This window comes from Pteropus medius, unplaced genomic scaffold (genome assembly GCF_902729225.1).
Source record: "Pteropus medius unplaced genomic scaffold, Ma_sr-lr_union100, whole genome shotgun sequence".
NCBI lineage: Eukaryota > Metazoa > Chordata > Mammalia > Chiroptera > Pteropodidae > Pteropus > Pteropus medius.
Genome location: NW_024349519.1, coordinates 12,530,192 through 12,557,491, shown reverse-complemented (window position 1 = coordinate 12,557,491; position 27,300 = coordinate 12,530,192). Strand labels below are relative to the sequence as shown.

At 35.1% G+C, this 27,300-nt stretch overlaps 1 protein-coding gene across 15 annotated transcripts in view; it reads left to right on the top strand.

Annotated features, from left to right (window-relative positions):
- The window catches only part of PPFIBP1 (PPFIB scaffold protein 1), a 146,717-nt gene that overhangs the window by 109,719 nt on the left and 9,698 nt on the right, over positions 1–27,300 (top strand). For 11 of the 15 annotated variants that reach the window (XM_039882414.1, XM_039882408.1, XM_039882407.1 and 8 more), the window contains 15 exons: positions 2,353–2,445; positions 4,213–4,327; positions 6,032–6,064; positions 7,470–7,531; positions 10,621–10,705; positions 13,201–13,355; positions 17,933–18,036; positions 18,615–18,671; positions 19,921–19,981; positions 20,321–20,350; positions 22,188–22,359; positions 22,844–22,876; positions 25,063–25,213; positions 25,535–25,663; positions 27,148–27,298. In XM_039882414.1, coding sequence (XP_039738348.1) covers positions 2,353–2,445; positions 4,213–4,327; positions 6,032–6,064; positions 7,470–7,531; positions 10,621–10,705; positions 13,201–13,355; positions 17,933–18,036; positions 18,615–18,671; positions 19,921–19,981; positions 20,321–20,350; positions 22,188–22,359; positions 22,844–22,876; positions 25,063–25,213; positions 25,535–25,663; positions 27,148–27,298 — 1,431 coding nt within the window. The remainder of the gene's footprint in view (positions 1–2,352; positions 2,446–4,212; positions 4,328–6,031; positions 6,065–7,469; positions 7,532–10,620; positions 10,706–13,200; positions 13,356–17,932; positions 18,037–18,614; positions 18,672–19,920; positions 19,982–20,320; positions 20,351–22,187; positions 22,360–22,843; positions 22,877–25,062; positions 25,214–25,534; positions 25,664–27,147; positions 27,299–27,300) is intronic. The other 4 variants (XM_039882416.1, XM_039882417.1, XM_039882418.1 and 1 more) reach the window with 4 other exon arrangements.

Genomic DNA, 27,300 nt, shown 5'->3' with positions numbered 1-27,300 from the left:
CTGTGGTTAATTTTGATACTAGATGTTAACCGAACATCGGGATTAAATTGAAGTAGATGTTTCATGATTTTTTAAATAAGACCACAGAATATTTACATCTCTTGAATTTGTCTGCAGTTTTATAAATTTTTTTCCTGTACTTCCTTGCTTCAGTCATGCGTTCTCAATCATATGAAAAGTGATCTTGTCGTCAACTTCCAGTAAATTCAATCTCTGATAATTTTCTAATGAATATTTAACTCTGTTGGTAAAATGTAGTATTAACATGCCCAGAGATTATAGGATGTTTGATAAACGTTGTTATATATGAAAATACTTAAAACAGTCTTTAAAATTAAAATTGAATATGCTCGTTTCCCTATTATTATTCCCTTGATAAAAACAAAAACAAAAACAAAAATGTTTCCTTGGCTGTTTCACAGATCCGAAATTCTTTAACTTTGAGAATTTTAGATTATTTGGAGATCAATTTCTAAGAAAATATTGGAGTATAGGTACTTCCAAAGATAGGGGGTTAAAGTTTTGAAACCTTGGAAGATTGCGAACTTGCCTGTTCTAGGAACTGCTGGTAGGAGGAGATGGTTAGCATCGTTCAACAGTGCCCCCTTCTGGTAAGAGCACAGATGTCAAGTTGAATTTCTGTGGAAGTCAGGAGTTCTGTGGAAGAGAAAAGGGAAAGGTAACAAGGATTTTCTTTTTTAAAAGGACTGATCTTCTGGTAAGAAAATAGTTGGAAAAAACTTGTATTCCATTTTTTAAAGTCTCATATTAAGAAGCTAGTTCCAGATTTTCCAGCTTGAGTTATTATGGGAAGGTACAACTTCTTTCAGGTTAGAGATTTACATTCATATTTACAGTGTTGCCACAAAGGATAATTGAAGAGCTCCTTTTAAACAGAAGAGTGATTTCAACTTATAATTCTATTTACTTCAATTGTTCATAGCTGTTTCTTGACAATGAGAAAGTGGGAAAATATATATTAAAAAGATCAGATTGATGAAGGAAGGTCACTAAGAACTCATTATGCAAGGACAGTTAATTAAATGAGACCTATAAATAGGGGAAACGACTTTTTCTTAGACTCGAATTCTGAGCTTGTAGATGAGAAGTCAACTAAAATGTTATTAAAAGATGTCATTTGTAGAAGGACAAAATAGATGTCCTCTTTTTAACACATTATCCATAATAATTATAATACAAATAAATAATATAATAATGCTAATTAATACTTTTCCCCATTTTACAAAAAACCACTTAAAACAAAAATATTTAAATGCTTGTGGTTTTTCTGGGAAGTGTTATTTCATTGTAGCATCTCTTTTCCTAGCCTTTGTGAGGTTGAATCATTATACTTAAAAGTTTAGAGTAATTCATTGTTAACAAAGTTTTATTTCTTATAGCATTGTTTTATTTTATTTTATTTTATTTTTATTTTTCATGGCATTCTTATATAATTCTGTCCCGTCAACCGTGAATTTGTGGCTCAGGAATAAACATCTTGTAAAAGAGAGGAACAAAAACACGTTACCCATTGGTGGGGCCTTCATGGCTTATAGTAAAAAAAAAAAATCGTCTCCTCCACAGAGTATTCAAGCCCTTCTTTTGGAGAAGTTGGTATTGTTTGGCATTTTCATTTCCTTATCCTATTCTCTGGACTCTGGACAAAACTGTCAGTGTTTCTCAGATGTTTAGACAAATTTTACAAACAAATTAGTTTGGTTTTTTTTAAGTGGCAGTAGAAAAGGTGTCTGATTATATTTGTATTATGAAAACATTAGGATAACTTTCTATTTTATTTTCCAAATATAAAATTATGATACTGAATATATTTGTAAATGACAGGGCCCTCATCTATCCTCAAGTAGAGAATCTTTGGTTTGAAGGATTTAAATTTCATTCCATTCTCCCAGATTGGGTTGATAAACAATCTGTATTTTGTAGACAAATGAAGAGACTAGAAAAATATTTTTATGAACATCCACCATATCACTAAAAAGGCCCTAAAAATAATTGATTTTACTAAAGAAAATTCCTCTGATTTATTTTAAAAGATAGAGTTCATATAATGAATTTTAATCTAGATATATCTGATCAATGATAGTAAGTGATTAGCTACCTCTCTTAATCAAAATCAGTAACTTTTATTTTCACAGTCCCGTCATTTTAGGGCAGAGGCATTAGGAAGTTAAAGCAGTGTTTTAAATGGATAGATGCTTTGGTTCTCAAGGAGAAACATACATATGACTTTAACCAGGACTTAAGATGTTGATTTAAGATTTCTAAGCTGCTATTTTGGTAATGATAACTGTGTTACTGCTTTCCTAATGTATTTCCTTGGTTCTTTTTGGACAGGGGCTAATGCAAGAGGTCAATAATTTGAGGTTAAGAGTCAGTGAAATGGACAATGAAAGACTTCAGTATGAAAAAAAGCTTAAATCAACCAAAGTAAGTATTCTCAATGGCAAAATTTTTTAAATAAATGGCTCCACTACTTATCTATGATCAATATAAATAAAATGTTTCCTATTTAGTATATGATAAAGAAGATGTTTTACAAGTGAATTAAAATTTCTCTAAGCTCGAGAACTTCTTGATTTAAGAACTGCTATTCTGAATAAAAATCAGAGCTTAACTAATGTGATAGAACATAACCTGTCATTTCTCTTAATTATCTAACCTCTTTTATAAACTGATGCTGTTTTCTTGGTTATTTAGCTTGTCTTTTTCTATCTATAGTTTTCTTTCACTCCTCTGTCTCTCTACCAGTCTTTAATGGCCAAACTTTCTAGCATGAAAATCAAGGTGGGTCAGATGCAGTATGAAAAGCAGCGGATGGAACAAAAATGGGAGTCACTGAAGGTGTAGTAGACGTTGGATGATGGGGTCCATGGCTTGTTGCTTTCTGGCATGTGTCATTTTGCTGTGATGGTGTTTTTAGTAGTTTGTGCACTCATTTTGTGTATGTGTGTCACCTGTTTTTTAAAAATACATTTAAAGCTGATTAGGGACAATGTGATCCCTAATTTGTTTTCAGAAACATAGTACATAATTAGTGAAAAATAATAAACAGGTAAATAAAAAAGTATTTGTTTATAAATTAAATCTTGCTCTCTTTGACTATATGAGATCCAAGCATGATAAAATAATTGTGAAAGTTCACCCATGAAAGAATTCTGTTTCGTATTAGAAAGAATTCTTTGTGTCTTTCTTGTAGGTAAATGTATACAGCAGTTAACTATGTCATGGCAGTGAATAGAAATTACTGATTAGAAGAAGCACAGAACAGGGAGGCACTTCTTTCCAATGCTACTGAAAATTTCTTGTGCTTGTTTTTCACTCCTACCGTAAATAAAAACTATAGGGCCAACTCTTTAGCTTCACCAGAGAGACACATCTTCTCATAGTACTAAATGTAATAAATATCTGTAGAGACTAAAAATAAAATGTGTTACTGAAAATAAATGTGCATTTATTAGCATCACATAGCTTTATTTTCTGTGTGAAGACAGCCAGCAAAACTCAATTTGCTTGTTAATTCTTTACCAAAATTAACTTTAGAAAGTGGATAGAACATTGGACTTGGAGTCTTTAGTAGTTGTGTAGTTAAAAAAAAAAAAGACTTAAAATCTGTTTTCTAAATTCATTTTTTTCCATCGTTGTAGGAGATTCTGTTCTATTGTCTTAGTGATAAGGATGAATTATTTAGTCCCATGATTTGACTAAAATTGTTCATCACCTACTTTCCTCCTAATTAAGCTCTGCCTTGTCCAGGGAACCAGAATGCCATCTTGAAATGCTGAATAAATGTCAAGCAAGTCTTAATATATTTGTTCCAATTTGCATCTCATTTTACTTTTGTCACACTAAGCATCTAATTCGATTATTATTTTTTTTTATTAACATGGTCAGATTTTTTGTTTAACACAAGGTACAAGCTTAGGGTTACCCTGGTCCTAATTATACTTTAAAAGATTTTAATTTGGTCACAAAGAAACTTGAAATAATTATACCATAATTATTATAAATTGGACTTTTATTACTTGTCTTATTTCCTGCTTATCATTGCCACTGTCTGATTTCTGAAAGTTGTGTCTGAATTCTCGTAGTTTTTTGTTTCAATCACAAAAACTAGTTATTGGCTTAAGAACATACTTTTGAATATTCTCTTTTAGTCATAATCTACTCTTTTTTAAATGAATTTATCACTTGTAGGATGAACTGGCATCTTTAAAAGAACAATTGGAAGAGAAGGAATCTGAAGTAAAAAGGCTACAAGAAAAATTGTTTTGCAAGATGAAAGGAGAAGGGATTGAAGTTTTTGATCGAGGTAAGAATATATATTTAACATTGGTTATCCTACTTTGTTAAAATCCTCCAAGATCTTTAAAAGAAACTAATGTTAGTTGATGTATAGTTTTAGCCTCAAAGAAAGGGAAGAGTAGAAGCCATCCAGGCCCAGGGCCACAGGGAATCCTCCGACTCTTGCCCGTGCTTGGTGATCTGTGAACTTCCTCTTCAGCAGCTGGAGAAGGGCAACTCTGTACTTTATTGAATGTTTATTCTTAGATTTCTAAATTATAAATTATCATTATGAGACAGTTCTTGTCCAAACTGCAATGTAAGTGAGTGTCAAAAAGAATTAAAAGGAACCATTACTGTGTCCCAAGATTCTTTCCCTTTAAACTGGAATTGAGACAACATAAAGACATTTAGAAACCTTGTCTGCCCTGTTGAGAGAAGAGGGAAAGCCTCTGTATTTGGAAAATTAGTGAAAATTTCTTATACATTGAGCCTTCAACCTTCTAGAAAGCAAAAATAGGCTAATTCTGTTTTTCGAAAAGTGCATGAATTTACCCAAAAATTGTTTTCATAACTGAGGAGGTTTGTCCTGGATATTACATGAACTATAATTAATAATAATGTAGGTTATACTCAATAGAAGAGAACTTTAATGAAATGTATTTTTTGAATTATATTTGGAAATACAAATACTCATAACATCTGACAACACTAAATCAAAATTTTTTTTATTACAAATGATGACTGTATCAAAAGCAACTTCTTACTCCTTGGAAACAGAACAAAGTCCATTTAGTGTAGCTTTGGTACATTTTTATCTCTTATGTAAACCTTGATATTATTGTTGTCTGTTGAACAAGGGGCTTGAATTAAATTACTGCTAAAGTCTTCTTGGCTCTAGAAACCCTGGCTTTATATACCTGTAGGCATTCCCTATCCATCAGAAAACTCAATTTGTCAAACATTGAGAAAAATGGATCATTTCCCCTCCATAATTTGGCATATGTAGAATTGTATGTTCTTAAAGGACATTCACAAACAGGTCATGCTTTTAGGATTCGAAGAAAAAAAATGGAATTATGGGACATGTAGGCTAGCGGATGTATAGAGTAGAGCTACCCTAGGTCCAATGCAAGGACTGGTACCACCAGCCTGTAAACTGCTTATTACCTATCAGTGCAGAACCAGGTAAATGCAGGGATTGAGAGCAAGTGTTTAGAAACTTCATGGCAATCTGTCGTTGACATAACATCTAACTGCATGGTCAGTGGGCTCATCTCATTGAATAGGAAATAGACCATTTCAGCGGTGAGTTGAATGTGACGTAAGCAATGTGCTAGTCACGTTCAGGAGGGCCGTGTATCGAACTGTAATAGAAATGTATAAAACAGCCAGTGCAACATTAACTGGCTTTTCATCACATGTAGTGTAAGAAGCTCCACAGGCCTCGTTTTAATATGAGAAAATCAAGATTCATAAAGACAAAGTAACAGGGGTAGTAACGCAAATTTAGTTCTTCTGATTAATTACATTAGATTCTCTTTTTAACCTCACATAAAGCATTTAAGTAGTATAGTGCCAGTCCTGAAGTCATAAAATAGTGCTTAATATTCAGTCTATGAGTTAGAGTCTCTTTATATAGGTAAAAGGAGATGAAATAATAGTGCTTTAAAAGTATTATTTATTGTTGTAATGTATGCTAACTTCCAATTCAATGGGTTTTCCTGCACAGATGAAAATTTTAAAAAGAAGCTCAAAGAAAAAAGTAAGGTTTTTGGTGTATTTCCGTCAGCCTTTACATTCACCAAAAGTACTACTTGGACTGTTCTTTGCATGTGTTTTAAAACATTTCTCTCACCAAAGATGTGAAGTTGCTTCATCAATAAGCTGTCCATTTCTTCAGAGTGTACAAAATAGAGCATAAACAAACAGTAAAAACAAGGAGTAAAAGACCGTTTTTGCGGATTTTATCTGATTCAGCCCTTTTGCTCCACAGGATACAGCAGGGCACCCAGAGTGCTGGAGGTGAGAAACCATTTTCTCTGTGGCCCAGAAGATACAGGGTCAGAGGAGAAAATAATGTTTATACTCCTATGGAAACCTCTTTTTAAGGTTTACCATAGTTGAAAGATTATTTTGAACTTTGCTTTTGCTTTTCGATGTTTCATAGCCTATTTTTTCACTGAGGTCTACATTAGGGGGGCGGTTTAAACATAAACCCAATTGGAATTACAAAAAAGGTTGTACCCAGGCTGATTCGTGGAGTCTGGATTGTTTAATGCAGCATAAAGATAAATCCTTAATGGCTCTTTCCTCCAGACATTGAACTCTTAAGTCAAATTTCCGTAGAATATACCTTAATTGAAAATGTTATATCAATGCTGAATGATGCATCGCTTTAAAAAATTATCTTTGGTAATTTTTTTCCCCTCAAAAGCAGGCAACTTTAGCTGAAATTTTTTTGTTTCCTATTTTTTAATCTGCAATTCATCTTGGTTGACTTTTTATCTTAATTTTTTTTTTATTATTAAAGTAACATGCTTTTATATTTGAATATCAAATTTTAAGGAAAATCATATTCATTTTTCTTTGGCCTTTATGTTTTAAAATAGTATTGGAAATGAAGTTTATAGATGAAGCAAAGTACTTAATATTCTTCTGTATGGAACCCACAGCCAGCTTCTTAGCATGACTACTCATGTAAATACCATATTTCATCAGGCTCTTACCATTTGTGTCTATATCTTGGTTAAAACTGAATATCATTTTCTCTGCTTTTGTCATTATGTACACCTTGTTCATCGCTTTTACCCACTGCTTTATAGGTTTCTGTTTTGAAAACTGTGTTTTTATTGTTACAGCACTGAAATTTTACTGTCAGTGTTTTCATGAATATTTTGTTGTCGCTTTGAGAGATGGTAGTTAACTTTCGCTTATTCTTATTTTTTTATCTGGAACGATGACTATTCAGGTGAGAGAGATAGGGGTGTTCATTTTTTAGATTTTCCCTAAAAGAGAATATGGATATAAATGTGCCCTTTAAAACAAACCAAACAAATGATTAGCACCTTTACCTTAAAACATTTCAGTATGAAGCGTCAGTAGCTTCTCATTACTGTCACACATTTTAACTGAATTAACTGACTTCTGATTTGATGTGATATTTGCAGATATTGAAGTACAAAAAATGAAAAAGGCTGTGGAGTCTTTGATGGCAGCAAATGAAGAAAAGGTATCCAGATGAAATTTAAATCTTTACTTGGTTGTGTTATAAAGCCGTTTTGATCATTCCATGCATTTTCTTGAGATATCCCAGTTTGAAAGAACATACCCTAAACACCCCTGACATTGAGGGACACTCGTTCTCCCTTCCTGCCTGCATATGCTCAACCCTGGGAGTCACGGTTGTAACTGGCTGTGTGCACAGGAATGGAGACCAGTAGCTCCACTGAGAATTTGCTGTCCCCTACCCCGCATGAGTTTAGAAAATATCTGAGCTCCCAAATCGGTTCTTTATATTCCGGTGACAAATGAAAAGTTATAGTCCATAGCACATCCTTTCTGTAGTCACTGGAAATTCTGGGCTACCATATGAGCTCTGAAGGAGGTAGCCCATGACAACTTTAGTTTCATAGTCATGTTGATTTTCTTCTCGTATATATGTTATTTCATTCACACTCCTGGCCTCTTTCACATCTGGGATTGTCTCTGCTCTCCTGAATAGCAAGATGCCAGAAAGCAGAGGCACGGAGTGAAATCAAGCATGGCTCCAGGCTTTGTTTTAGCTGTGTTGGCCTAATGCCAGAGTCTCCGGGAGTTCTTTTCCTCTGGTTGTATCTCCCCACTCCATCCTGCTAAAAGCAGAGATGCAGTTACCCTACTAAAGAAATGTGTTTCTTCATGGTTTACCTGACCCGACGTGTATCCAGCAGGAAGCAATGGCTGGGTTCAGCTCCTGTAGTCACAACTGCTCTCTCCTCATGTCCCTCAATGAATAGAAGAAGGAGGCATTTTCTCAAGAAAAGAGGAATTTCAAGGAAGTAAAAAAAATGAGCAAATGCCAAAGAATTCTGTCTTGATCTTTTTCTCCCATTCTAAGTTTCTTTCTCTCATTCTTGCCTACTCTGGTTTATTTGTCTATTTATTTTCACCTTTTCTTCTCTTTATTAGATCTTTATTCCATGGAAATAAACTCATTGTCCTACCAACCCATCCATGTATCTAGGTTTCTTTTTGTTAGTCTTTCTCATTATTGAATAAAAATAAGTTATTAGCAAGCTGTCCACAGAGCTTTTATTTGGGGGAAAAAATAACCAAACATCATTTTAATTTCTCCCCTTCAAAAAGCAATAATAGAAAAAAAAAAACTCCCAATGTTGACTGGGGGCTTACTAGATGCTCAAGTAGGAACACCAAGAGTGATATAACTTCTTAGTGGTTTCAGAAGGCTTCAAAGAGGACATATTAGAGCAGATTCTGAGGAAGAGCAAGAAATGTTTATCAGGAAAAATGAAGTCTTCTAGGCAAAGGATCCATAAGAAAAACATGTTTTCAAAACCAAGGCTTGAAATAGCCCAGTGCATGCTGGGAAAGTTCTGGAGCATGAGATATAGGTGGAGTGGGTATATGAGGCTGACAGAAGAGCTGCAGTGAATGATAGCCAACCTCGTATACTAGATCTGGGTCTTCATTTGTAGAACTTGGATGGTGACATAATTAAACTGCCATTTTAGAAAGCTAACTCTGGTGGCAGAATGGAGGCAAGAATAAGGGAGGGAGAGCAAAGACAGGACAAATTAAGAGGCTGTTAAAATAGTCTGAGTGAGTAATGAAGAGGAGTTGAAGTAAGGCCGTGAAGTGACAATGAAGTGGTAAGGAAGGAAGAGATTTTAGAGAAATTTACAGGTTAACAAGATTTTTAAATCTTTGGTTTCGAGAGTAAGTTTTTGGTTTGGGCAAATGATGGTGCCCTCAGAGCGTTAAGGAATCCAGGTAGAGGCTGAAGTCCTGGGGGCAAATAATAAGCTTCATTTTAGATATATTCAATTTGATGTGTTCATGAAACATTTAAAAGGAGATTTCTCATAGAAAGTTAGAAAATGGATCTAAATTGCAGGATAAATGTAGAAGTATAGATTGGTAGGGAGTGAATCTCATCAATTTTAGGAGAAATATATAGAGTCGTAGATTGGTGGGGACTAAACTGTGGTTGATGTATCAGTTACTTTTTGCTCCATGACAGATCACATTTATTTCTTCTCATACTTTTGTGGTTTGGTTAGGTGGCTCTTCTGGTCTGGGTTGGCTTAGCTAATCTCTATATTTATCCAGTGGCTGGGATGGGACTGGTTGGTGTAGGAAGGTGTGACTCACATGATTGACAGATGTGTCTAGGGTTGGCCTCAGCTGAGATGTCTCTTCTCTAAATGGTCTCTCATCTTTTAGTAGACTAGCCTATGCTTCTTAATATAGTGGCCTTAGTGTTCCCTAGAGCAGCAAGAGAGGGCAAACTGTAATGTGCAAATACTTTTCATTCAAGCCTTTGCTTGAACCACATTTGTTGATATCTCATTGGCCAAAGCAAGTCACATGGTCAAGCCCAAAATTAGTGTGGGAGGGGCTGAGGAGCTCATTTTTTAACTAACCACAGTGAGGGCATGGGAAAAGAGAAGAGAGTAAAGGACACAACCTCGAAGCTCTATGTTTTGAAGTCTGTGTTGGGTTGATAGTGGGGCTTATGAAAGTAGAATATCTATCTGGTTGAGGGATTAAGAAATCTAAATAGAAGAAAAGCAAGAGTGGAAAGAAAAGTAAAAGAAGGAAAGAGTGAGGTCAATCAAGTGCCAAATAGAGATCATATTAGAAAAAGGATAAAAAGGTTTGTTGTTTTTAGTAAATAGAAGGTTTTTGATGACTAATTGAAGCAACTTTGATGGACTGTTTTGGGAAGAGAAAAGCCAGGTGGTGATTAAGAGCTGACAAAGACAGAAGGTGTAGATCTTTTTTTCAAGACTTGACATATGAGTTAGAGAGGAGAGTAATTAAAGTTGATTTTTTTTTCTTGTTTTGTATCTTATTACCTTGTTTTGTTTTTGTTTTTTAAAGATGGCAGCTGAAGGATAGGATCTCTAAATTTAGAGGTACTTTTTCTATATCTCTGATATACGTAGGAAAAATATTCTAGATATTACCAATTTTACTAAAGTTTAGAAATATTCTTTGAATAATGTAAATAATTCACGTCTACTTATTCTTTGTGTCACAATTACTTTTACTGTTTAAAATCATAGTATTAAAGATGATAATTCACTTTATTAATAGGATCGGAAAATAGAAGACCTTCGACAGTGCCTGAACAGGTACAAGAAAATGCAAGATACAGTGGTACTGCCCCAAGGTAAAAAAGGTAGTGTAACCCTGAAGGCTTTTCTACTTAACTTGGTTTTAAGTGGCTATGAACTTTTACATTTTGGCCTCAATTTCTCTCATGGGAGCATATCTATTATCCAAAATTAGATAGCTCCATTCATTCATTCATTCATTCATTCAATAATATTGTTAGGCATCTGTTCTCTGCCAGAAAGTGTGTAGGCTAAAGAGCATACCATAGATTAGTTGGTCATGGAGAGTCTCTAAGGAGCTCATTAGATAGCATTCCAGAGAGAAAGAGTACAACAGCACATGCAAGAGCTTTTCTTGCAGGGGGGGAGAGGGGAGGACTTAGTGTGTGTAAGAAGTAAAGACCAGTGTGACTGGAAGGTAATGGTCAGGGGGAAGAGTGAGGTGGGATGATAGATGTGAGCACCAACCAGGTCATGCAGGTGAGGAATTTGGCTGCTACTTGGCCCAAAGAGATCCACTGAAGTGTCTCTCAACAAGTCGAACCATAGTGGGAGGGAGCAATGTTGGAAGGAAGGAATGCCAATGAGGAGGCTCTGGCAGTATTTCAAATGGAATGATCGGATGGCATTGATTGGAAATGTATTTAGGCGTTAGAATTAACACGATGGTGTGATGAATTAGAAGACAGTAAAAAAAGAAAAGCAAAGAATCAAGAAAGGTCAACATTTCTGACTAAAACAACTAGGCAGATGTTGCTTCCATTTACCAAGGTGGGAGAAGCCTAGAGAAGGAACATCAGGAATTGTGTTCAGCTTTGAATGTCTTAAGTTAAAAAAAAAAGTAAGATTTCTAAGTAAGGATAGTTATGCATTTTATTGTATTTATTATAATTTTATATGTAGATAGGCCAATTGGCCATCCTCAAATGTAGAAAAGCTTTGGAGTCATTCAAAACAAACAAAAATGTTAAGAACTTTGAAAGTTCTCTCGTTTATTAGCAATGCATAGATGGGGTTATTTGATATAAAAATAAGCATTAGAAATTAATAAGTTTTTTGGAAGGTACTTGTGAAACACTCAAATTTCGAAATTTTAAGTTTGATGACTTCACAAAGAAAATCCTGCTTTGGATTAGAATATTTGAAAAAAAAAAATGGAACTTCATCTTTTTGTTCACAAGGCCTGTCATATAGTAAGACTTTATAAGTATCTGAATGAGCAAGTATACCTCTAATTATCAGTATTGACTTATGGCAATTCTCATCACTCTGCATTTCTATATCTTCAAGAGTCTCTCTTTTAAGGAATATTACAAATTTGGAATAATTAGTTTTTACATTAGTTAAATCATTGTTTGATTTTATAGAACCTCAATACTGTGATTCTTATGTGTAAATACCAAGAACAGATTAATTTCTATAAGTTTGCCATATTGTGAAATATTTAAGAAGTAGAGAAAAAGGGTAAAAATCACTTACAATTGCACTGGGATGATCCCTATTGGCATTTTCATGTATTTCTTTCTAGTCTTATTTTCTATGTACATAAATATGTAGCTAAAAGAGATAGTTTTAACCCATGTAGAGCATGATAAATTTTCATAAACCATTGAAAATTATGTTTTTTTCAAAGAAAAGTTATATAAACAGTGATTTCAAACTAAGATTTATATTTGTTTAATTAATTCTAAACAAATATAACAAATACAATTCTAATAACACCTAAATCCTAATAGTTAGGATAAAAGTCTAGTAAAAACTAATTTAAGAAACTAAGTGTACATACTTGTTTAATACCTTTAAGCAAGTATATGATTTATTATATTCTATTCAGAGATTAGAGTTTTAAGCATCATTCTTTTTGTTTTTAAAAAGGAATAGCTAGCTCTGCTTTGATCAACACTTGAATCCTTTACATTTCTAGAAATGTAAAAAAATCCTGAAAGTTGTTGCTTTGCTGGATGTGTGGTTGCTTTTCCTCCCTGGGCTGTTCTTTCTGCTTTAAAATGAATGGAATAAAAGGATCCTCTTGAGGGATGAAAAGGCCATTATCTTTTTTTCTTTCCTTTTGATCTTTTTTTTTTTTTTCAGAGCACAGTGGTGATGAAAACTGAGTTGTTTAAATGGTGATTCTGTTGCCGTTCAGAATCAGTTTATTGTGCCACCACTGGTATTCCTCAGCTTGGTTATTTCTGAACTGAAATTTGTAAAGCCCCAGATTCTGAAACAAAATGACAAGAGTGTTGTTGAGATAAATTAACTTTGAATTTCTATTTTGTGAGTCCATGATTGCATCTATTAATACCACTGTAAATTAATACCTCTATTAATACCGCCACTGGATACTCAGGTAGCCCTGGTGCTCAGGTAGGTGCTTACAGTTTAAGATGTTTCCTAGGTCACATGTTTTTCAAGTGATACCAGGAGATGTTGACTCTTTGAATTTTGAAGATCAGAAAAATTGTGACATTTAACATATTTGAGATTCTTATCTTTTTCCAAAAGTGAAATATGAATGAAAAGCTACTGTTGTCCTCTTTTTCGCTTTGTCTTTTCCAAGGCCAAGATGGTGACTATGAAGATCTGCTCACTTCTGGTTCTATCTCCACTCTGCTGGACACGCAGGGTTTTAGCGATCTGGAGAAAAGTCTGTCGTCTACACCAGTAATGGGATCTCCCAGTCGTGACCCATTTAACACAAGTGTTCCAGAAGAGGTATTTACAGACTCTCAGTATTTTTTTCATGGTAAAGAGACTGTCATTGAAAGTCAAAGAAAGTGCTGTTGATAACACGAAGCACATGGATTCTTTTCTCAGTTTGATTACTGACTTAGTTTGTCCTGGCAGTGTTTGTGTCCTACAGGTCTTTATTTGAAATGTGTGGGGTTTCTTTTCCTTTTCTTTAGTAAATAAATGCCCCCCAGACAATGTCAAAATTACATATATAATTCAGGAAAAACTTGAATCCCTTGGAGATAGATGTCATCTAAAATATGAGATTGCAATCTATATATTAAGTAACAAGTTGGGCATAAATAAAGTGGAGATAAAGTGAGATTGCATAAAGAAATTGATTTTAGTCACTTCTGATCGTGACTCTAAAAGATGATGGAATAGAATTCCCCTCTGACTTCTTTAGATTTGGAAGAAGCAACCGGAGGTTCAGAATAAAAGTCTTAAATTCGTTTACTTTCACATCAAACAGCCACCAATACTACTTCCGTTATCTATTGTACACCACCCCAAAACTCTGTGGCTTGAATGATGACATTTATTTTTGCTGACCAATCTGTCATTTGGGCAGGGCTCAGCAGGAACATCTCTCTCTGCTCCACTTGGCAGCAGCTGGAGTGGCATGAAGGCTGGGGGCTTGAGTCATCTGCAGGCTGCTCGTTCATCTGTCTGGTGGTTGGGCCTGGCTGTTGGCTGGGACCTGGTGGAACTACTGTATGTGTCTGCTTGGCTTCCTCACAGTATGGAGGCTAGCCCCTGAGGAAGAGCATTCCAAGAAGAGGACTAAGCAGATTTTATCACCTTTTATGACATGTCTCAGAAGTTACATAGCATCTCTTTTCCTGTAGTCACAGGCCTATCCAGACTCACAAAGAGGGAACATAGGCCTTACCTCTTGATGGACAAGTGGCAGTATCATATTGTAGGAACATGTGGGAAGGGATATATTGGTGCAACCATATTTGGGAACTAAATCTACTCCTCCACTCGGGCTACAACAGTTTACATCCCTCTCCCATGCAAGATACACCCATCCCCTCTCTGAAGACCCCTCAGTCTCATTCCAATTAGGTATCAGCATCCCAGGAACTTGTCATCCATATCAGGTCAAGATGCACGTGAAGCTCCTCAGGTGCATTTTCTTGGGCACAGCTTCTTGAATACCATTCCATTCAATTTTAAGAGCCGGGAACTTAAGGGGAACTTAAGACACGAGCGGTCTGTCCCCCATGCACCTGACATAAAATAGTGGGAGAGGTATAACATAACTGCTGTAGGCACTCTCATTAAAAAAAGAGGAAAAACAAAAGATGCACAGGTGTCACTAGTCTGTAGCAATTCCAAAATCCAGCGAGGCACATTGCGTCAGTTCTTTTATTAGGGTAGGGCTCAGTCCTCTGGGCTCTTGGTCTTTCTGAGTCATCCTTTTCCATTAGAAGAAGCCCATATTTGCAGATAGCAGTTTTCAGTATAAGTGTCCATATAGATCCAAAGCTGCCTTTTCATTTTCTGTGATTACCGTTCCTTTTAGTTTAATTTGGTGTAATATTTTAAACATTTAGATTTCTTATCAATTTGTAGTTCCTTCTATTAGATAAAAGCATATCCCCAAACGCCTTCAAAATAAGTCCTTCTCTACCTTATTTAACAGTTCCTTCTTTGGTCCTCTCTTTCCTTGTAGGATATTCCTTTATTTTTAGTTTTTTATTTAAAATTTTTTAAATTACAGTTGACAGTATTATATTAGTTTCAGGTATATAGTGTAGTGGTTAGACATTTATGTAATTTGCGAGGTGATCCCCCAGAAGTCTAGTAACCACTTGACAGCATACATAGTAATTACAATATTATTAGTTCATATATTTCCTTTACCGTATTTTATATCCCCGTGACTATTTTGTAACTGCCAATTTGTACTTCTTAATCCCCTCTCCTTGAAGGATTCGATGAGACAGCACCACCTTACATTCTCCTGAGGTCTTAATAAAGCCACACACATGGCTTTAAGACTGTTTTCCTGATAGCACCCTGAAACCATTTTTTAATTATGTTGTAACGTGCTGTCTAGGGAGACTAGGAATGGGATGTAGTTTTGTTCTTGAATGAAATGAACCTGGCTTCTTTTTATTTAACAGTTCCTTCTTTGGTTCTTTCTAACATTTTACTATTGGTAGTGAGAAGAAACCAAATGGCGTCTTTACTTTTTATGTATGTTGCTGCTAATTACACAATGAGAAAATGAAATTTGAATCGAATGAAAATGGAAATGAGTTTTCTTCTATGATTAGAAATCCAATGAAATTTGAATCGAATGGAAATGAGTTCAAGGAGAAAGCAATTAACATTTCCCTTAAATGTAAGAGAGGGATCAAATATGTCATTAACAAGAAATCAGTGGGTGGGGAGATTGGAGGAAGATGGTCAAAAGGCACCAATTTCCATTAATAAGATAAAATAAGTACTGAGATACAATATGCCACGTGACGACTATTTAATATTGTTGTATAGCATATATGAAAGTTGTTAAGAGTACATCCTAAAAGTTTTCATCGCAAGGAAAAAAACATTTTTTTTTTTTTAATTTATACGAGGTGATGGATGTTAACTAACTTACTGTGGTAATCATTTCATAATATATGTAAGTCAAGTCATTATGCTGTACACCTTAAACTTATGCAGTGCTGCATGTCAGTTATGTCTCAATAAAATTGGAAGGAAAAACCCCTTACAGATTTAGTTAAGGAATAGAAATACTTCAAAGGAAAAAAAATACCCTAATTGTTAAATATATATCTATACTCAAGGGAAAAATTATATTTGATAGCCAATGAGTGTGTTGCATTTACAGAGAGGCTGCTGTTATATGTAGGATACACCCAGACAATCTCAAATCCTTTAAAAAAAGGAAATCAAGGAAATCGATTTGCCGGTCAAGCTGTTTTTCTTCTATGATTAGGAACCCAATAAGATCCATAAACTTCAGGAAACAGGGATAATGTCTAAATAAGTTACCCAGGATGAATCAAAGATTCAAACTGGAAAAAAAAAAAATAAAGATATTGAAATAATCTCCTGTTTTATAATTATATGACTTGTTAAAGAACAGATTTTAACTGAGTAGATTTTAAAAATCTTATTGACTTTATTTAGCAAGTCATGAGTTGAGCAGCATCTAGTCTAGGAGATAGAAAGGAGATATGAAAAGCTCTTCAAAATAAAAGACTTTTTTTTTTTTTTTGGTAGAAGGGAGCAGAAACAGACATGAAAGTCATATTTAGCATTTTCTGATTCTCCTCACCTGGATCAAAGGGAAGGCTTGGAGCCGGGTTAGGTAACTTGGAGGAGCGAGCAGGTACTGACATACATGGAGCTTAGCATGAGCTACTCCATCGTGGGCCCAATCTCGTTATGGAGTTTATCGCTTACTTAAGTAGGTGAACTTCGGTGGTCAAAGACATTCTCTTCAAGCTGATCATAAATAGGGTTTTTAAAGATGCTTGGGGCTCAGGGATTGGTGGACTCTCAGAAGCAAGAGTGAGTTGACATCAGCCGTATATGGTTATGAATTTGAGACTGTTGATTGATTGGTATTTGGAAGTGTGTTCTCTTGTGTGTTTGCTGACTTCCAAAAGTGAATCACGGATTGCTCGACTTGCAGAAGTGAGTCAACTTTTGGAGGTGAGTTTTGTTTATTTTTTTACTGGAATATTTTTTAAAGTGTTTCATTTATTTGTTCATGGTGTGGCCCACAATCTAACTGCTCTCTGGTTGTCAGAAATTATTGAAAACCAGAGTATAAAAATTCTTTCACAGAGTCCATCCTTAGAGTATACTAGGCATTTGTTTAGGGAAGTACAGCCTGCATTTTTTTGTCGTTGCTATAATATTGTTATTATTAAGCAAAGTGTTTAAGGGGTATAGCCACAGAGTACATTATAAGTTATTTTAATTATACTTTTCATTAATTCTGTTCATTGCAGTTAGTCAGCTTGTTCACATACAAAATAATAATTAACTGGTTGACCAAAATTCTGTTTTAGACAAGTGGTAGAAATTAAAGTGAAATAGTACTTTGTTTATAAAGTACTTTGTTTGCTTCACCCATATCTCATCATAATTCATTGCAATCCTGTAATGGAGGCTGTGTCATTTTCATTTTTCAAGGGAGAAAAACGATTTCTAGTTAAGTAATTTGCCTAAGGTCACTTACGGTCAGTTAGGCAAATGTGTCAGAACCAAGATCTCCACCAGGACTTAAACTTGTTAGAATTTACTATTAACTTATTTAATGGTATTTATTATGTTTTATTCACAATATTCAGTGTCTTATTTAGAACCAAGTTCAAAGATTACCTCTCTCTGGTATGTTTTCTCTGATTAATACTTCTAGATATTTATCTTAAAACCATTTTATAGATATAAGAATAGAGTTCTGAACACAGGTATATGAAATTTTATTGCTAGACCATTTAATTGTCTTATTTAATTTTTGTTACTCTGTGGCTTGTGTTTTGTTTGTTCAATGGATTAATTTTTGACTTTTTATTCTTATACTACAGTTCCACACCAGCATCTTGCAAGTTTCAATCCCTTCATCTAAAGGCTTGGAAACTTCTGAAAAAGGAAAATTGCCTCCTAAGCCAGAGACTTCGTTTGAAGAAAAGTATGTCATTTATGACCTAATGTTGCAATATAACTTTTTATAAAAGTAGATCAACCAAAAGCAAGGCTGCATTGCACATATTTATAGACACAATTTTTTTACCCAGAGAGCAAGAAACAGCAAAATGTGTGCCAGGGAACCCCCATACCCAGTTCTGTATTATTGAAATAAAAGGTGTGAAACTGAAAGAAGTTGGAAATGAGGCTGGAGAGAAGTGGTGGTCAGGTTAGAGAGGGATTTTAGGGAACTTGGGTTTTATATTCTAGGTCATAGGTGGTCATCAAAGTGTTGCAAGCAGTATAGAGACCAGTCATGTGCCTGAGGCTATTTGGACAATAGCTCTGAAGGAGACAGGACACTGATACGATAGTTTCTCCATAGGCAAATAGAATTGTGGGGAACATAATCTCAAATTAATTGCTTATTCTTACAATTAGAAAAATAAAATTAAAATCAAAGAAGAGAAAGAAATGGCTTTCCTTGCACAGTTGTTTGTTTTTGACAATTCAGTTCACTTAGAATATATATGGCCTTTTCTTCATGAAGTTCATAATTTTTTTTTTCTTTTCTCATTTTAGTGATGGAAAAATGATCCTTGGTGCTGCTTCTGAAACCCAACTGTGTGACAGTCTTTCGTAAGTTACAGTTTATTGAATGTTGAAAATGTGATTGATAACTTGGGAGAGACTAAGCTTCTGTTAAACTAACAATAACCAGTATTATAAGTGAATGATTATGAGGCCGCAATAAATTAATGCAGCTGTAATGATTGAGTTGGGGTGGAGGTGAGGGTTGTAAGTTTACAAAGAAATATTTGCTCATTTATCATTGTCTCATGCCAAGTTTCTGTAGCTCTTCAGCCTTCACTGGTTTCATTTAAAGTTCGTGCTTTTAATTTTATTTTTGTGCCGATATGTTTTGAATCTTACAGAAAAGAATCACAGAGGCTGATGTGATGGCTAGAAAGGCTGCAATGGTTTTTTGTACTTTCAAGTTAATACACTGACCTAATATCCATGTTTATCCAAGTTAAAGTCTGGATTAAATTAGGAAAATCTTTTTTTAGAGCAGTACTCAAAGATGAGATCTTTTCTCACCATTATCTTTTACTTTATTTCGTATTCTAACAACTTATTTACACATAAATACATGAGAAATGCCTTTTAAAAGTTTGTATATTTATATTATTCTGTTTCTTAGAACAAAGGTATTACTTTTTTCTTTTTCTTTAAACTGGTCACATATTCCCACCTTCAGATTTTGGGTGAGACCAGCCCTATAAAATTAAATGCTAATTATGTGAAAGAGAAAGTCTCTGGATGTTTACAGCGGCACTTTGCCTTCACTAGGATAGCAAATGAATTATTATGGGCAGCAATAGGGATTCTTCTATTATTCTTTGATCAGAATAATAAATTGAAGTGCTTTGCCAGACTCATAAAATTAATTTCTTTGTGAATTGAAAATTAAATTTTTATTCTTTATTTTAATTAGAAGGATTACATAAAAATAGTACATGAGTATTTTAAACATTCCTAGTGTAAATATATATACATGCAGAGGATCTAGCACTAGACCATGGAAAACACTGGTTTAAATTTTTAAATATTGACATCGCAAGGATATTCCTAAGTATTTTTCCAGCTACTCTAACATGTGCAGAACATTTAGAGTTATTGGCAGGACACTTAACCACCCCTGCTTTTAAAAGAACTAAATGTTATAATTCGCTTAAGCACATAAGTGACTGCCTGAATCCAGATTTTCTTTTATGACCAAGATTCAACCCACGCACAATTTTAGTTTCTTTCCAAGATATTCTACTTAACAGTGGCACCAGAGCCACTTATTATTAATTCTAATTATTTTTGTTCTTATTTTTAGAACTTCAAGTCTGCAGAAGTCTAGCAGCTTGGGCAATCTGAAGAAAGAGTCATTGGATGGGGTTGGTTCTGTGTTTTTCATGTCTGTTACCCTGAGAGAAACTATTTAGAGATCTTCATCTTTTCTCATTTTGCAAATAAAACTCGTCAGAAGAACTTGCGGTTTCTCTAATGGAAAATTATTAGAGACCACGGTTAAGGATAAATATCAAGAAGTATGATATGAAAGATTGAAAGTAGTATGTAAAACCAAAAATAGAGGCTTTAATAAAGCATTGTCAAAAATGAATGAAACTGAGATTGTGTAGCTTGGAAGTATATGTAAATTTATGGAATTTTATGTGATAAATTCTGAATAAATAGCTTGCTGTAACAACCTTCAATATTGTTGTTTTGAACAGGAAAAGGAGTCTGTTCAGAAGCCTTCAGAGGTAATTTTTATGTTCAGATTACAATGTAAAAATGTTTTAGATTTCTAATACATAGGATTGCTTAAATGCCTCCAATAAACCAAAACTCTCAGAAACATGCTAAATGAAAGATGCCAGACACAAAGGGTCCCATTTATATGATTCCATTAATGTGAAATATCCAGAGTAGATAAATTCATAGAGACAGATTTAGATTGGTGGTTGCCGGGGTGGAGGAGGGTGAAATAGGGAGAAACCGCTTAATGGTAAGGGGTTTTACTTTAGAATGGTGGATGTATTTTGGAACTAGATAGAGGTAGTTGTTGCACAACATTGTGAATGTACTAAATGCCAGTGAATCATTCCCTTCAGGATAGTTACTTTTATGTAATATGAATTTTACCTCCATAAGTTATAAAACAGAAATAAGACTCAGTCATACAGTGTGACATTCTAATGACTGTGACTGGAATCCCTTCAACCTCACAGAAAGCCTTTCTGAGATCACCAGCAGCTTCTTTTATACAACCATAGCAAACATTTTGCTATTTTAAAGACATCATTGACTCATGGGCTCAGATTCTTCTTTCCTCTGATATTTGATCATTAACTTTGAAAAGATTTCAGTCTGGTAGTCAGGCTACTTCCAGATGCAGTCCCTTGACTGTTGAGTCTCAGTGCCTTGAGCCATAATGTAGGTATAACTGATGAAGCACAGTGGACACAGCTGTGATTAAAGTCATCCTCTGTTCTTTTTGTCTTGCCAGCTCAAGAGCTGAATGATCTTGACATCAGTGTTAAGACATAGATAATAGTGCCACTAAGTTATGGCATCCATAAGCTTTTAGTTGCTATGAGTAGTAGATACATAAAGTAAAAGAACTACCTTAAAAGCCTATATCCCCTCACCCTTCCCTTCACCTCCACAAAAAAAAGAAACAGAGCAAGAGATGTTAGAGAATTGAGAACATCCAAACAAAAGCATCATTGCATAATACTGAAACTTTATAACAAGACCATGTTACTATAATTGCCTATTCAAATAATGAAAAAGCTAAAAAAGATAAGCAGTATTTAAAAGCATAATTTAATCACAATTGAAGTTTTTGATAAGGACCTTGAAATACTGTAGAAATCGGAAGTAGCTTCTGAATCAGCCAAGAAAAATTTAATTATAGCAAGTTGGGTTTTAATATTAAGTATATCTGAATGTATGTCTTTGAAAATTGGTGGTCCGTGTTTGGTAACTTACAGGCAAGATACAAAGATAGCCCAGAATCCAATTTCAAAAAATATTTTAAACAGTTGCTGATTATGCTTTCATTTTATTATTAATTCTTTGAGGAGAATACTTAAAATAATTGGAGTAGAATCTCATTATACTGCTGGTATAGGAGCTTGGGGCTAATGTCTACATTGTAGAATAATTGTATTATATTGGGCTTCCATTAATGTAGTTATAAAAAATGTGAACTCTGTTATAGCCAAATCCATGTCATAACTGTTAGAAAAATAAGAAATCTACTGCTACTATAATTTTTTTTCTCTATGTCTTTGGGGAGATGAGACAAATAGAGTTTGAGACTTTCTATATCTATCCTAATATTTAAAGTCCTAAACACATGGATTATAGGTTAGTGGCGAACTTGTTTTTGTTGTTGTTGCTGTTGTTGTTTCTTAAGTAGCTTTTAGAATTGACTTTTTAAACTTCTAATATGGCACTTGATATTCATAATCAATATCTTAGTTCAGTTATTCTTTTAAATAAAATCACGTGCATATTTAGTATTGCACCTGGCATGTACTGAAAATTGTGAGCATTAGTGCTGCGTTTCAATTACTTTTACTTCTCTCTCAGGACAAAGCTCCAGAAGCAAGCAGCCCGTTTCAGGGCCTCCCTCCCAAAGCTCCAGGACACAATGCCTCCGTGGACGACAACCCCTTTGGTACTCGAAAAGGCAGATCTTCCTTTGGTCGTGGCTTTTTTAAAATAAAAAGTAACAAGAGGACAGCAAGTGCACCAAACTTGGGTATGTATGCCCCAAATGCCTTTGCCTTGATTCTTTTAGAATTAGGAAAAGATCAATCTCTTCCCTTTCCTTATTCATCTATTGACATACATTTCTGTTTCTCAGAAAAGAAGGTGAATGGCTTAGAGACAAAGTAAAAAATGCTTTCATGATTTAATTCAGTGGTGTAAAGATAGCTCTGTGTAGACTCTCACTCTGCTCTCAGTTTTGGGGTGTAAATTTAGAGGAAAGACCTAAAACCCTGATTCTCTCTAACTTCATTATAAACAGCTTCCCATCTATTTCTCAAGTGGATAAATTAACCCCATATTGACGCAGCTAATGGAGCCTGTGTGCGACGCTGGAAGCACAGTGCAGTGCTTACCTTCCTGTCCACTGTGTGTATTTTGGGAGAAGGAGTCTGATTTGTGTTTCATTTTGTCATTCCCCTGTGTTCTCTCCATTGGGCTGCGTGTGATTGTGTGCGTTGTTGGGATATCTGAAGATCGTAAACGAAGTGCCAGTGCACCCACCTTAGGTATCGTACCCCCTGCATGCCAACCTTTGCCAGCGCTGCGTTCCAAACCAAGCTAATCCCTGCTCTTGGCATCTGTGATCTCTAGAAAGCAAGCTGGCAGCAATAAAAAAATATAGTTCTGTATTCCAGAGTGTTCTTTCCACCCTCTGCTAAGAAGGACTCTCTGCAGAGTCTTTGCTTCTAGGCATAAATGCTGTTTTACCCAATGCTAATGACACCTTGCAAGTAGCTCTGAGTGCAGGGCAGGAGTGTCCTGGCATTGTAAATTCTTTCACCCTTGAGCACAGTTCCTCTCACACTAACTCCCATGTCCTTGCCATTCCTTTTCTGTGTTTACATTTTCTTTCCCCAGCCTCCAAAAAGAAATGTTTTCAGCTAAATTGAGAGGTCTGTGGAAGACATTGAAAATGATTTTTTAGACTTCTCTTAGGGGAGCATTCTTCTGATATTTATTGCCTTAAACATAGAGGTAACATTTAGTGACATAACTTTATGTGTTATTTGAGGAATCACCCCCAAAGTGATTTAGGAGCTCAGTTTTCCTCTTCAAAGGGCAGGATAGAGGAGGAAAAAAAATCCTCAAAATGAAAATGAGGTGGGGGGATCATTTTATGAACTATATAGATGTTTAACCAATGTACTGTATATTTGAAACTAATTTAAATAAATAAATTTTTAAAATAAACAAAGACATAAGAATGAAGTACTTTTAAAATGAAGGTGGACTAGGCAGCATTTCAGGGATAGCCATACTCTTCATGGCTGTAGTGTTCGAATGAAAATGTTCCTTTGGATTTTCCTAACGGATTCTCTTACCTTGTATGGATATCCACATATCTAGTCCGTGGATCATCAAAGGTGACTTTTCTTACTTCGTAAACTTAAATATCTAGAATGAACGCTGGATGAATAAAATAAGCTGATCTAGCCAAACAACTATTTTTAAATATTTTGGCATCTTTCTTAGAAGAAACGTATTGTCAGTGCTAAGAGGCAAATGCTGCTTACTATAACCTAAAACCACAGCTCTGCTTTGTAGAAAAGTCAACCTCTGCAACCTTTATATCTTGCTAAGACACTGTTCCTGTGATTTTTGTGCAACTTTTACTTTCCTCTGCAAAGTGTGAAATCTCACAGTGAAGAAACAGCAGTCCTTGTGTTTGCTAGCGTGGGATCATCCATCGAAGAACAACTGAAAGAACTAAAATAATTAATGCTTGGAAATCTGGAGTAGCAAATTTGGATGTTATTTTTTTAAGCCAAAATCAACAGACACTAATTTTATATCAAAAGAAAAATTTATTTATATCCAGTGCACTCTTCTTTCAATGCCTAAGACATAACAGATTATAAACACTAATAAATTTCTTGAATAAAGAACTGCCAGAACTTGGTAACTGATTTGAAGTAAATGCCAAAGGTGAAGAAGGAATGAAAAGAAAATGACAAAGGGTTTGAAATGGAGTATAGGGAGAATATTAATTAATATTAATGCAATATTAAGTAAGAAAACTTAAGAGAAGACTCTCAGGAAAATTGGATGGAGTTTCTGAATCCACCAAATTGGGACTATATACAGCAGTCAGATACTGAGGCTGAGGAGAAAGATTAGAGTTTGATGCCAACTGCTTATCAATATTGAGGGCATTATTTAGTGCAAAGCATAGAGTGGGCGAGCTTTTCAAGAGATCCTGCAGAGGGAACTTAGAACAGAATCTTGGGTTGAAGCAGAGCGCAGGAAAAAGATAAAATAGGGGTGCTCCAGCAAAGAAGGAACTGTTAGAGGGCTCATGGAGGAGAGTGTCATGACAAGAAGCTAAAGGAGATGGTCGTTTTGAAGGATGTAGGAGGAAGTCAGCGGTACAAAGTGGTACGGCAAGATTGAGAATAATTTCATTATCATTTCAAGTCACTCAAGGAAAGAATATGGCAATCCTATCACACCTTCAAATCTGAAAGTGGTTGAAATTCCTAGGTTAATTAACTTTATACACAATAGACTGTAGAGTAGAACATACATTTTTGGTACATTTTTAATATTCACAGGGCGCTCTTTGTAAATCACTGATTTATAAACGAACAGAAGAGGAATTCTTACCAGTTGCTAAATCCAAGAAGGTTAACATCTAGTCATGTTCATTTCGTATTTCAAAATTCATCAAGTTTGTATTCTGTTCTTTGAATAGCTGAAACAGAAAAGGAGACAGCCGAACACTTAGATCTGGCTGGTGTATCTTCTCGGCCAAAAGATTCACAAGGGGGCAGTCCCTTCCAGATATCTCCACCATCTCCAGATTCCAAAAAGAAGTCCAGAGGCATCATGAAACTCTTTGGAAAGTAAGTAGTAGAGTGAACAAGTGGAATGGACTTTGTCTTATATGTTGTTCTAATGTAGGAATAAATGGAAAATTGGCTGAAAATGGGTACAAAATTGTAAAGCTTCTGTGTGCCTCTTATGAAAGGAAGCTTGTGATTTGGGATTCATTAATTAATCGGGTCTCAAAGTTTAAATCCAAATGTCTATTCTAATTACATACAAAGAGGAGTGGCTCAAATGTATGCACCAGTTAAAAATGTTCTGATTAACTTTACAATATGTGTAAACACAAGGCAATACAGGTCTAATACAAGGCAATGTGTGTTGTATCTTCTGTTCAGACTTAGGAGAAGTCAGTCGACTACCTTCAACCCAGATGACATATCTGAAACTGAATTCAAAAGAGGAGGGACAAGGGCAACTGCTGGGCCCCGATTGGGTTGGTCTCGAGATTTGGGACAATCTAATAGGTAAGAACAGCCAAAATTAATGGACTTTTGCATCTGTACCCAAGCACCAGTGCCTCGGGAGCACCTGCAATGTTAGTATGGTCCCTGGGTTACAGAATGGAATCCATTGCTTACTTCCGTGCCTAGTGGAAGGGTTTATAACCTTTAAAGCAGTGTAATTTGTCAATGATTGATAAACAACTGTACAGAAGAAATGAGCTAGGTGAGAAGACAGAGCTAAAATATCAGCAGCATCTGTACTAGAATGACTCTTGGACTTATATTTTCATAGGAAGTAATTACAAGTACTCTAAAACATAGCCTTGCAAAGATGGAATAGTGTAGTGTTTAAGAGTAGGTTCTAGAGGCAGACTGCTTGGATTTAATTTCTGGCCTTACCACTTCCTACAAGTTGGGCAACCTTGAGCAATTATTTTCATGCTCTGTGCCTCTGTTTCTCATAGAACAATTAGTATCTACCTCAAAAGGTGGTTGTGAAGATTAAATGAGTTAATATGTGTTAAGTATCTGGCAAATAATAACTGTTCAATAAATATCAGTAACTAATGGAGTCTGCGAAAGCACTTAAAGATGTAAATCCTATCAGAATTCTTGGATTTATCAGAACTATGTAATAGTATATCTGTTAAGACTCTAAGAACTTTCCCTACACCCTTATCATAGTTCAGGGCTTGTTTGGAACTACAGCACTGACCTACTGAGCATAAAAAGAGTGGGGTTGGCAAACATATAGCACAAATAATTGATGTTAATTCTTTTAAAAGTGATAATGGTCTAGAAACCTTTTAAATATAGTCCTACCTAGGCAGAAGACTGGGCACAAGTTTCTTCAACAAGGAAACTCTCTTTGGCCTTCTTCAAATACCGAACAGTCTCATTTGCCATATGTTCTCTTCATACACAGTAGAGGACTGCCTTGTGCTCATAAAAAAAATAAGTCTTGCTTATCTGCACATTTCTTTTTCAAACAAGAATACTGTGTGTATGTCAAAGTAAAAGAAAACAGAAATTTGCTTTGATTACACTTTCCTATACTCAGTGATGGCATATTGCCCTCCTCTCATTGATTTACCATCTAGAGAGAAACCTTAATTCTGCTAAAGTTAATTCAAGTTTAACTTGAGTTTCTTTCAGTCTGACCTAGTGTTTTCTGTTGAGAATTCAGTCTTTAAACAGCATCAATTGAAACTAGTACAATGATTTGACTTGTTGGTTTAACTCAGTCTTCTACGGAATGTGTTTTTGCTAAATCACGCTGAATCTTTTGTGGTTTCATTTGAAAGGAAGACTGGTCTGACAAAGTAACTTTCAACTCTAGTGGCCCCTCCTCTTACAAATATGTTCTGACGATTAAGCTTTCCATGGTCAAATATGTATCACCAGGGAATTCCCATATCGATTTAATATATAGTTCTTCAACCTTGATGATAAGCCACAGGACTGGCTTTGAATTGTTTTTCATGCAATTGTTCCTTTTCCTGTAGTGACTTAGATATGCCATTTGCCAAATGGACCAAGGAGCAGGTTTGCAGTTGGCTTATGGAACAAGGCTTGGGGTCCTACCTGAATTCTGGCAAGCACTGGATTGCATCTGGCCAAACACTTTTGCAGGCTTCTCAACAAGATCTAGAGAAGGT